The sequence below is a fragment of the Colossoma macropomum genome, unplaced genomic scaffold (genome assembly GCF_904425465.1).
Source record: "Colossoma macropomum unplaced genomic scaffold, Colossoma_macropomum, whole genome shotgun sequence".
Classification (NCBI taxonomy): domain Eukaryota; kingdom Metazoa; phylum Chordata; class Actinopteri; order Characiformes; family Serrasalmidae; genus Colossoma; species Colossoma macropomum.
Window position 1 is genome coordinate 65,001 of NW_023495981.1, and position 12,732 is coordinate 77,732.

At 35.5% G+C, this 12,732-nt stretch overlaps 1 protein-coding gene across 1 annotated transcript in view; it reads left to right on the forward strand.

The window, feature by feature from the left end:
* LOC118803885 (saoe class I histocompatibility antigen, A alpha chain-like) overlaps positions 1-11,931 on the forward strand; it is a 25,651-nt gene extending 13,720 nt beyond the window's left edge. The window contains exons 3-5 of the mRNA XM_036564421.1: positions 9,285-9,554; positions 10,513-10,797; positions 11,924-11,931. Of these exons, the coding sequence (XP_036420314.1) occupies positions 9,285-9,554; positions 10,513-10,797; positions 11,924-11,931 (563 nt within the window). The remainder of the gene's footprint in view (positions 1-9,284; positions 9,555-10,512; positions 10,798-11,923) is intronic.
* The last annotated feature ends 801 nt before the right edge of the window (positions 11,932-12,732 follow it).

The following is a 12,732-nucleotide window of genomic DNA, read 5'->3' on the forward strand; positions in this document are numbered from 1 at the left end:
TTAACCGATATTCCATTAACCCATATTCCATTAACTGATATTCCATTAACCCATATTCCATTAACCGATATTCCATTAACTAATATTCCATTAACCGATATTCCATTAACCGATATTCCATTAACCCATATTCCATTAACCCAAATTCCATTAACCGATATTCCATTAACCGATATTCCATTAACCGATATTCCATTAATCCATATTCCATTAACCGATATTCCATTAACCGATATTCCATTAACTAATATTCCATTAAACGATATTCCATTAACTAATATTCCATTAACCGATATTCCATTAACCCATATTCCATTAACCCAAATTCCATTAACCGATATTCCATTAACCGATATTCCATTAACCCATATTCCATTAACCAATATTCCATTAATCCATATTCCATTAACCGATATTCCATTAACCGATATTCCATTAACCGATATTCCATTAATCCAAATTCCATGAACCGATATTCCATTAACCGATATTCCATTAACCCATATTGCATTAACCAATATTCCATTAATCCATATTCCATTAACCGATATTCCATTAACCGATATTCCATTAACCCATATTCCATTAACCGATATTCCATTAACCCATATTCCATTAACCGATATTCCATTAACCCATATTCCTTTAACTGATATTCCATTAACCCATATTCCATTAACCCATATTCCATTAACCCATATTCCATTAACCGATATTCCATTAACCGATATTCCATTAACCCATATTCCATTAACCGATATTCCATTAACTAATATTCCATTAACCCATATTCCATTAAACGATATTCCATTAACTAATATTCCATTAACCGATATTCCATTAACCGATATTCCATTAACCCATATTCCATTAACCCAAATTCCATTAACCGATATTCCATTAACCGATATTCCATTAACCGATATTCCATTAATCCATATTCCATTAACCGATATTCCATTAACTAATATTCCATTAACTGATATTCCATTAACCGATATTCCATTAACTAATATTCCATTAACCCATATTCCATTAACCGATATTCCATTAACTGATATTCCATTAACCCATATTCCATTAACCGATATTCCATTAACTAATATTCCATTAACCGATATTCCATTAACCGATATTCCATTAACCCATATTCCATTAACCCAAATTCCATTAACCGATATTCCATTAACCGATATTCCATTAACCCATATTCCATTAACCAATATTCCATTAATCCATATTCCATTAACCGATATTCCATTAACCGATATTCCATTAACCGATATTCCATTAATCCAAATTCCATGAACCGATATTCCATTAACCGATATTCCATTAACCGATATTCCATTAACCGATATTCCATTAATCCATATTCCATTAACCGATATTCCATTAACCGATATTCCATTAACCCATATTCCATTAACCGATATTCCATTAACCCATATTCCATTAACCGATATTCCATTAACCGATATTTCATTAACCGATATTCCATTAACCCATATTCCATTAACCCATATTCCATTAACTGATATTCTATTAACCGATATTCCATTAACCGATATTCCATTAACCGATATTCCATTAACCGATATTCCATTAACCGATATTCCATTAACTGACATTCCATTAACCGATATTCCATTAACCGATATTCCATTAACCCGTATTCCATTAACCGGTATTCCATTAACTGACATTCCATTAACTGATATTCCATTAACTGATATTCCATTATTTGATATTCCATTAACTGATATTCCATGGAGAAAGAAAAAGAAAAAAAAAACACTTGAGTTGAAATCAAAATACAGCTGAAGGCTTACTTTTTTTGTAGGAGACACACTAAAAATAATAAAAAAAAACAAAAAAACATTTTTTATCAACATGCAGGGAAAATGTGTTTTATTAATTAAAATTAGCCAGTGGACACTGAGGGACATCAGTGTGTCTCGGTGCTGGATGAGTACTGGAGGCTGCCTCTTCAGATGAGCTAACCGCTACAACACAGCACTCGTCGTCTTCTCTAGGAGGTCTTTTCTCCTCAGTGGATGATGCACCATGTTAGTCTGTCAGACAAATATATTGTCACTGTTTCTGAAAAGAGAGAGAGTAGTGAGCCTTTCACTCTCACAAAGTGTGGCATTAAATAAGTACCTACTAACAAACACAAACAAAACAGTCACATTCTGTTAAAACATGAAATGTTAGAGTGTCTGATCATTTATATTGGTCTCTGTTCTTCATTTACGTTTCAGATGGTCACACTCTGCAGTGGAGAGTCGGCTGTGAGGTTCAAAAGCACTCTGGTGGTTCGCTGTCAGTGTTAAACTGCATTAATGAATACGGCTACGATGGACAGAACTTAATATCGTATAACTGGACCTCGAGGAGATGGTCAGCCTCAGTCAGTCAGTCTAAAGTACTGGAGGAGGAGTGGAACGCTGGACCTGATGATCAGAGATGTGAAGACTGTGTACACTGGATGAAGACGTATTTAAAGTACAGCGCTACTGAAACCAAACTGAGTGAGTGTTTATGATTGCTGTTCATTTTACTCACTGTAACTGTCTGTGTTGTTCAAAGTCAGGGAGACTGACAGGCCTTTTACATGATGTTTACTGAGAGTGGCTGTTTATTTTTAAAGAAAGTACTAAAGTGACTTTTCCCTTATATTTTCCGGTTGGTACAGATTTGTGTAGGTTTTAGAGATTAATTTAGGGCATTTTAACACCCACCCTGATTAGTGTGGACCAATCAAACTCTTTCTTTAGTTCAGCTTGTTTAGTCAGGTGTGAAAGCTCTGCCTGGACTTGGGTCTCCACCAAACAACTGAACCATTGACCACCAACAATCACAAGTCTGCTTCCATTAGAGCCCTGGTTCAGTTCACTGCTGGGGGGAACCCATTTTTACGAAGGTCTGCACCAAACAAGAGAATTCAACACTAATATTACAGAAAACTCCTAACTTTAGTCCTAAGTGAAGATCTGACAGGTCAAAATAAGATTTTCACAAATTCGTATTACAGAAGCAAATCTTGTCTAAATTTAGGAAATATGTCTTGCAGAGGTTGTATTATAGAAACATCCTGACTCTGAAATCTTACCTGAAAACCTCAGTTAGGACTGAATTTAGGACAGTAGCCTCCTGAATGGACCGCACCATGAGTCAGTATGTCGACGTGTGCTGTTAGAGGTTGTGCAGCAGACAAAAATTTCATCACACACCACTGAAAGCTTGTTGGCTGTCAGTGATCTGCACTAAAAAACACCATTAGATACAGAAAAAGATCTGCGTGTTCAAGACTGCAGCTTTTCAGTGTTCTAGGTAACGAGACCGTTCCTGTTTAGGTCACTGTTGCCGTCCCGATGAGTCAGGTGAGAACTTTCTATTTTAATTTATTTTTAATTTTTAATTTCATGATGTTCGTGCAGAGAAAGAGAGATTTACAGTTATGTTCTGCTTAGATGATCATTCTTCATTTGAAAGATTCACTTCAGTGTCATGTTCAGAATTCAGTGAAACGCTCCACATTGAAATGGCTCCAGACTAGGATAGATCTAGTGCTGTTCTCTCTGTAAGAGTTAATCAACCCATATTCCATTAACCCATATTCCATTAACTGATATTCCATTAACTGATAGTCCATTAACCGATATTCCATTAACTAATATTCCATTAACCCATATTCCATTAACCGATATTCCATTAACTAATATTCCATTAACTGATACTCCATTAACCGATATTCCATTAACTAATATTCCATTAACCCATATTCCATTAACCGATATTCCATTAACCAATATTCCATTAACCGATATTCCATTAACCGATATTCCATTAACCCATATTCCATTAACCCAAATTCCATTAACCGATATTCCATTAACCGATATTCCATTAACCCATATTCCATTAACCGATATTCCATTAATCCATATTCCATTAACCGATATTCCATTAACCCATATTCCATTAACCCAAATTCCATTAACCGATATTCCATTAACCCATATTCTATTAACCCATATTCCATTAACCCAAATTCTATTAACCGATATTCCATTAACCGATATTCCATTAACCCATATTCCATTAACCGATATTCCATTAACTAATATTCCATTAACCCATATTCCATTAATCCAAATTCCATGAACCGATATTCCATTAACCGATATTCCATTAACCCATATTCCATTAACCCATATTCCATTAACCCATATTCCATTAACCCATATTCAATTAACCGATATTCCATTAACCCATATTCCATTAACCGATATTTCATTAACCGATATTCCATTAACCGATATTCCATTAACCCATATTCCATTAACCCATATTCCATTAACCGATATTCCATTAACCGATATTCCATGAACCGGTATTCCATTAACTGACATTCCATTAACTGATATTCCATTAACTGATATTCAATTAACTGATATTCCATTATTTGATATTCCATTAACCGATATTCCATTAAACGATATTCCATTAAACGATATTCCATTAACCGATATTCCATTAACCGATATTCCATTAACCCATATTCCATTAATCCAAATTCCATTAACCGATATTCCATTAATCCAAATTCCATTAACCCATATTCCATTTAACCGATATTCCATTAATCCATATTCCATTAACCCATATTCCATTAACCCAAATTCCATTAACCGATATTCCATTAACCCATATTCTATTAACCCATATTCCATTAACCCAAATTCTATTAACCGATATTCCATTAACCGATATTCCATTAACCCATATTCCATTAACCGATATTCCATTAACTAATATTCCATTAACCCATATTCCATTAATCCAAATTCCATGAACCGATATTCCATTAACCGATATTCCATTAACCCATATTCCATTAACCGATATTCCATTAACCGATATTCCATTAACCCATATTCCATTAACCCATATTCCATTAACCGATATTCCATTAACCCATATTCAATTAACCGATATTCCATTAACCCATATTCCATTAACCCATATTCCATTAAACGATATTCCATTAACCGATATTCCATTAACCCATATTCCATTAACCGATATTCCATTAACCGATATTCCATTAACCGATATTCCATGAACCGGTATTCCATTAACTGACATTCCATTAACTGATATTCCATTAACTGATATTCATTAACTGGTATTCCATTATTTGATATTCCATTAACCGATATTCCATTAAACGATATTCCATTAACCGATATTCCATTAACCGATATTCCATTAACCGATATTCCATTAACCCATATTCCATTAATCCAAATTCCATTAACCGATATTCCATTAATCCAAATTCCATTAACCCATATTCCATTAACCGATATTCCATTAATCCATATTCCATTAACCGATATTCCATTAACCCATGTTCCATTAACCGGTATTCCATTAACCCATATTCCATTAACCGATATTCCATTAACCGATATTCCATTAACCCATATTCCATTAATCCAAATTCCATTAACCGATATTCCATTAATCCAAATTCCATTAACCCATATTCCATTAACCGATATTCCATTAATCCATATTCCATTAACCGATATTCCATTAACCGATATTCCATTAACCCATGTTCCATTAACCGATATTCCATTAACCCATATTCCATTAACCGATATTCCATTAACCGATATTCCATTAACCCATATTCCATTAACCGATATTCCATTAACTAATATTCCATTAACCCATATTCCATTAAACGATATTCCATTAACTAATATTCCATTAACCGATATTCCATTAACCGATATTCCATTAACCGATATTCAATTAACCCAAATTCCATTAACCGATATTCCATTAACCCGTATTCCATTAACCCGTATTCCATTAACCGATATTCCATTAATCCATATTCCATTAACCGATATTCCATTAACCGATATTCCATTAACCCATATTCCATTAACCCATATTCCATTAACCGATATTCCATTAACCCATATTCCATTAACCGATATTCCATTAACCCATATTCCATTAACCGATATTCCATTAAACTAATATTCCATTAACCCATATTCCATTAAACGATATTCCATTAACTAATATTCCATTAACCGATATTCCATTAACCGATATTCCATTAACCCATATTCCATTAACCCAAATTCCATTAACCGATATTCCATTAACCGATATTCCATTAACCCATATTCCATTAACCAATATTCCATTAATCCATATTCCATTAACCGATATTCCATTAACCGATATTCCATTAACCGATATTCCATTAACCCATATTCCATTAATCCAAATTCCATGAACCGATATTCCATTAACCGATATTCCATTAACCCATATTCCATTAACCGATATTCCATTAACCCATATTCCATTAACCGATATTCCATTAACCGATATTTCATTAACCGATATTCCATTAACCCATATTCCATTAACCCATATTCCATTAACTGATATTCTATTAACCGATATTCCATTAACCGATATTCCATTAACTGATATTCCATTAACCGATATTCCATTAACTGACATTCCATTAACCCATATTCCATTAACCAATATTCCATTAATCCATATTCCATTAACCGATATTCCATTAACTAATATTCCATTAACCGATATTCCATTAACCGATATTCCATTAACCCATATTCCATTAATCCAAATTCCATGAACCGATATTCCATTAACCGATATTCCATTAACCCATATTCCATTAACCGATATTCCATTAATCCATATTCCATTAACCGATATTCCATTAACCCATATTCCATTAACCGATATTCCATTAACCCATATTCCATTAACCGATATTCCATTAACCGATATTTCATTAACCGATATTCCATTAACCCATATTCCATTAACCCATATTCCATTAACTGATATTCTATTAACCGATATTCCATTAACCGATATTCCATTAACTGATATTCCATTAACCGATATTCCATTAACTGACATTCCATTAACCGATATTCCATTAACCGATATTCCATTAACCCGTATTCCATTAACCGGTATTCCATTAACTGACATTCCATTAACTGATATTCCATTAACTGATATTCAATTAACTGATATTCCATTATTTGATATTCCATTAACCGATATTCCATTAAACGATATTCCATTAACCGATATTCCATTAACCCATATTCCATTAATCCAAATTCCATTAACCGATATTCCATTAATCCAAATTCCATTAACCCATATTCCATTAACCGATATTCCATTAATCCATATTCCATTAACCGATATTCCATTAACCCATGTTCCATTAACCGATATTCCATTAACCCATATTCCATTAACCGATATTCCATTAACCGATATTCCATTAACCCATATTCCATTAACCGATATTCCATTAACTAATATTCCATTAACCCATATTCCATTAAACGATATTCCATTAACTAATATTCCATTAACCGATATTCCATTAACCGATATTCCATTAACCCATATTCCATTAACCCAAATTCCATTAACCGATATTCCATTAACCCGTATTCCATTAACCCGTATTCCATTAACCGATATTCCATTAATCCATATTCCATTAACCGATATTCCATTAACCGATATTCCATTAACCGATATTCCATTAACCCATATTCCATTAACCGATATTCCATTAACCGATATTCCATTAACCCATATTCCATTAACCGATATTCCATTAACCCATATTCCATTAACCGATATTCCATTAACTAATATTCCATTAACCCATATTCCATTAAACGATATTCCATTAACTAATATTCCATTAACCGATATTCCATTAACCGATATTCCATTAACCCATATTCCATTAACCCAAATTCCATTAACCGATATTCCATTAACCGATATTCCATTAACCCATATTCCATTAACCAATATTCCATTAATCCATATTCCATTAACCGATATTCCATTAACTAATATTCCATTAACCGATATTCCATTAACCGATATTCCATTAACCCATATTCCATTAATCCAAATTCCATGAACCGATATTCCATTAACCGATATTCCATTAACCCATATTCCATTAACCGATATTCCATTAACCCATATTCCATTAACCGATATTCCATTAACCCATATTCCATTAACCCATATTCCATTAACTGATATTCTATTAACCGATATTCCATTAACCCATATTCCATTAACTGATATTCCATTAACCGATATTCCATTAACTGACATTCCATTAACCCATATTCCATTAACCAATATTCCATTAATCCATATTCCATTAACCGATATTCCATTAACTAATATTCCATTAACCGATATTCCATTAACCGATATTCCATTAACCCATATTCCATTAATCCAAATTCCATGAACCGATATTCCATTAACCGATATTCCATTAACCCATATTCCATTAACCGATATTCCATTAATCCATATTCCATTAACCGATATTCCATTAACCCATATTCCATTAACCGATATTCCATTAACCGATATTTCATTAACCGATATTCCATTAACCCATATTCCATTAACCCATATTCCATTAACTGATATTCTATTAACCGATATTCCATTAACCGATATTCCATTAACTGATATTCCATTAACCGATATTCCATTAACTGACATTCCATTAACCGATATTCCATTAACCGATATTCCATTAACCCGTATTCCATTAACCGGTATTCCATTAACTGACATTCCATTAACTGATATTCCATTAACTGATATTCAATTAACTGATATTCCATTATTTGATATTCCATTAACTGATATTCCATGGAGAAAGAAAAAGAAAAAAAAAACACTTGAGTTGAAATCAAAATACAGCTGAAGGCTTACTTTTTTTGTAGGAGACACACTAAAAATAATAATACATTTTTTATCAACATGCAGGGAAAATGTGTTTTATTAATTAAAATTAGCCAGTGGACACTGAGGGACATCAGTGTGTCTCGGTGCTGGATGAGTACTGGAGGCTGCCTCTTCAGATGAGCTAACCGCTACAACACAGCACTCGTCGTCTTCTCCAGGAGGTCTTTCCTCCTCAGTGGATGATGCACCATGTTAGTCTGTCAGACAAATATATTGTCACTGTTTCTGAAAAGAGAGAGAGTAGTGAGCCTTTCACTCTCACAAAGTGTGGCATTAAATAAGTACCTACTAACAAACACAAACAAAACAGTCACATTCTGTTAAAACATGAAATGTTAGAGTGTCTGATCATTTATATTGGTCTCTGTTCTTCATTTACGTTTCAGATGGTCACACTCTGCAGTGGAGAGTCGGCTGTGAGGTTCAAAAGCACTCTGGTGGTTCGCTGTCAGTGTTAAACTGCATTAATGAATACGGCTACGATGGACAGAACTTAATATCGTATAACTGGACCTCGAGGAGATGGTCAGCCTCAGTCAGTCAGTCTAAAGTACTGGAGGAGGAGTGGAACGCTGGACCTGATGATCAGAGATGTGAAGACTGTGTACACTGGATGAAGACGTATTTAAAGTACAGCGCTACTGAAACCAAACTGAGTGAGTGTTTATGATTGCTGTTCATTTTACTCACTGTAACTGTCTGTGTTGTTCAAAGTCAGGGAGACTGACAGGCCTTTTACATGATGTTTACTGAGAGTGGCTGTTTATTTTTAAAGAAAGTACTAAAGTGACTTTTCCCTTATATTTTCCGGTTGGTACAGATTTGTGTAGGTTTTAGAGATTAATTTAGGGCATTTTAACACCCACCCTGATTAGTGTGGACCAATCAAACTCTTTCTTTAGTTCAGCTTGTTTAGTCAGGTGTGAAAGCTCTGCCTGGACTTGGGTCTCCACCAAACAACTGAACCATTGACCACCAACAATCACAAGTCTGCTTCCATTAGAGCCCTGGTTCAGTTCACTGCTGGGGGGAACCCATTTTTACGAAGGTCTGCACCAAACAAGAGAATTCAACACTAATATTACAGAAAACTCCTAACTTTAGTCCTAAGTGAAGATCTGACAGGTCAAAATAAGATTTTCACAAATTCGTATTACAGAAGCAAATCTTGTCTAAATTTAGGAAATATGTCTTGCAGAGGTTGTATTATAGAAACATCCTGACTCTGAAATCTTACCTGAAAACCTCAGTTAGGACTGAATTTAGGACAGTAGCCTCCTGAATGGACCGCACCATGAGTCAGTATGTCGACGTGTGCTGTTAGAGGTTGTGCAGCAGACAAAAATTTCATCACACACCACTGAAAGCTTGTTGGCTGTCAGTGATCTGGACTGAAAAACACCATTAGATACAGAGAAAGATCTGCGTGTGTTCAAGACTGCAGCTTTTCAGTGTTCTAGGTAACGAGACCGTTCCTGTTTAGGTCACTGTTGCCGTCCCTCACATTCATCCTGCTGTTTGAAGCACTGGTGTGAGTGGTAGCTTGAACAGAAACAGTGACTGGTGTGATTAGATGTCACAGAGGAGTTCGTGTCTTTTTTATTTCTTCTGTAGCTCCACCAGATGTTCATGTGTTTGTGAAGAAACCTGTAACTGACTCGACCAAGCTGACCCTGACCTGCCTGGCCACGGGCTTCTACCCCAAAGACGTGAAGATGAGTGTGAGGAAGTTCACCACTTCACTGCCTGAACATCTACTAACATCTTCAGGAGTCAGACCCAATGAAGATGGAACCTACCAGCTGAGGAAGAGTGTGGAGATCCAGGAGGATGAAACAGCAGATTACAACTGTTATATGAATCACAGCTCCATCACAGAACCAGTAATTAAACAGTGGGGTAATTATATTTATGATTCTCTGCATTCTTAGCAGATTTAACGTCATTCTATGTTCTGGATTTTCACCGTTACTGTAATTGTTTCCTTTATATTACTGTAAACGCTGCTTAACAGAGTAGCAGATGTACAGAGACTAGACCAGAAATGACCTTCTCAACTGCAGTGAGCAGATCCTGATATGGGGCTTTAAAATGCTCCACACTTTAATCAGTACAATGATACATTTCAGATACATCATCATGGTTTCACAGAGTCAGACAAATGGATCAGGAGGGTTAAGTGAGCAGATCGAGGTGCCGTCTGGGAAAAACTCTGCCCTGATTGAACCTCTGGAACCTGGGTGTTTGTACATCATCACTGTGGTTGCAGAGAAAGGCAGAACACAGAGCCGACCAGCAACTGTGGAGGCGACTACTTGTGAGTATCGATCTCTATTCTCTTTTGAGATGTTACAGGTAGGACCGATGGTGGCAGTTACAGCCTTTTTCCACAGTTTCCTGGACATTATGGAGTTTCACTGCTGGATTCAACAACAAATCTAAACACTGTTTTCGTGAATTATGATACTGTGTTCACTGATTCAGGTAAAGGTGATTTATGTGAAATGTATTGAGATGAAAACTGTAGGAAATGATTGATAATAAAGTGAAAACTTTCCTGGGATCATAATTAAAGCTCTTCATTTAGGCTCCATTCCCACCTTAACAGCATGTCTTGGTGATTTGGTCGTAAACAGAGAGGCTCTTAGAGAGACGCTGTGACTGATTCATGTTTATGACCCAGCCTCACTCTCAGACTCAGCCCACATGTAAACAGAGCGTCTGATATCTATTACACACTAAGCTGATAACAGCTATCAGGACTTTGTCTGCTCCATTCTGATTGGCTGTCTGCTCGTCTGCATGATGGCACTTCTGTGCAGCAGGTCTTTTCAGTCTGATGGGAAACCTGAGTTCAGTCAGTTCCTCTCTTACCAAGCCGTGACTTTCTGAGAGAGATTCAGTCACTGAACTGAAAAAAGGCTGCGAAGTTCACTGAGTTACATCTGAAGGATCTTTCTTTAAGCATTTAGTAGCTTTCACTGAGATGTCCTCTTGAACTTCTTCACATATTTGTTTCCTGTAGGTTTGTAAATGTTTTGTTGATTTTCTTAGTGATAATAAATGAACACATCATCTACAGAGAACACACTAAAATATGACATTTTTCTGATCGTTTTACTGCACAATGTCTGTGTACTTGTTGAGTTAAACATACTGGAAAAAATAAAGCATAAAATATAAAATATGCCATAAATTCTGCACTGGCCAGGTTTTATTTTTTAAGATTCTGAATTTACCTTCACTAAACGTTCAGTAAACAGTGTCTGTGTATGAAATAACCCACTACGCACTGCTTCTGTGCTGACTGTGTCCAAATGTAGTAAGTAGTTTACAGCATAAGACCAACAGGAATTTCTCCAGCACTCCAGAGATCAGACACACCTGGATCCAGTCAGATATTCCAGTGTAGCTGGACACGACGCTCTGGGCCAGATTTACTAAAAGACACGTTAATGCCAGCACTTTGTGCTGATGGGGTGGATAATTTCACAGCTTATCTACAAAGAACTTTCATACAGATGTGATGTAAAATCTTCCTGCTTCATTAGGAACTGTGTGATTTGAACTGGTGGTCAGCTCGTCCTCTCAGCTCAGAGACATCAAACCATCACTGTAACAGAAGCCTCAACGCAGACGAGTGAGGCTTTAGTAGTAACAGTGATCGCAGATCCAAAGAGTTTCACAGCAGTTTGTGTAAAGAAAACAGTCAAATCATCATTCAGACAAAACCTGCACTTAATGCACTTTGATGAGTGTAAAATAAACCCACAGATGTAGGAAACACCAGATTAAAACACTGTTCACTGATATTAATTACTTCACTGTGTTGTT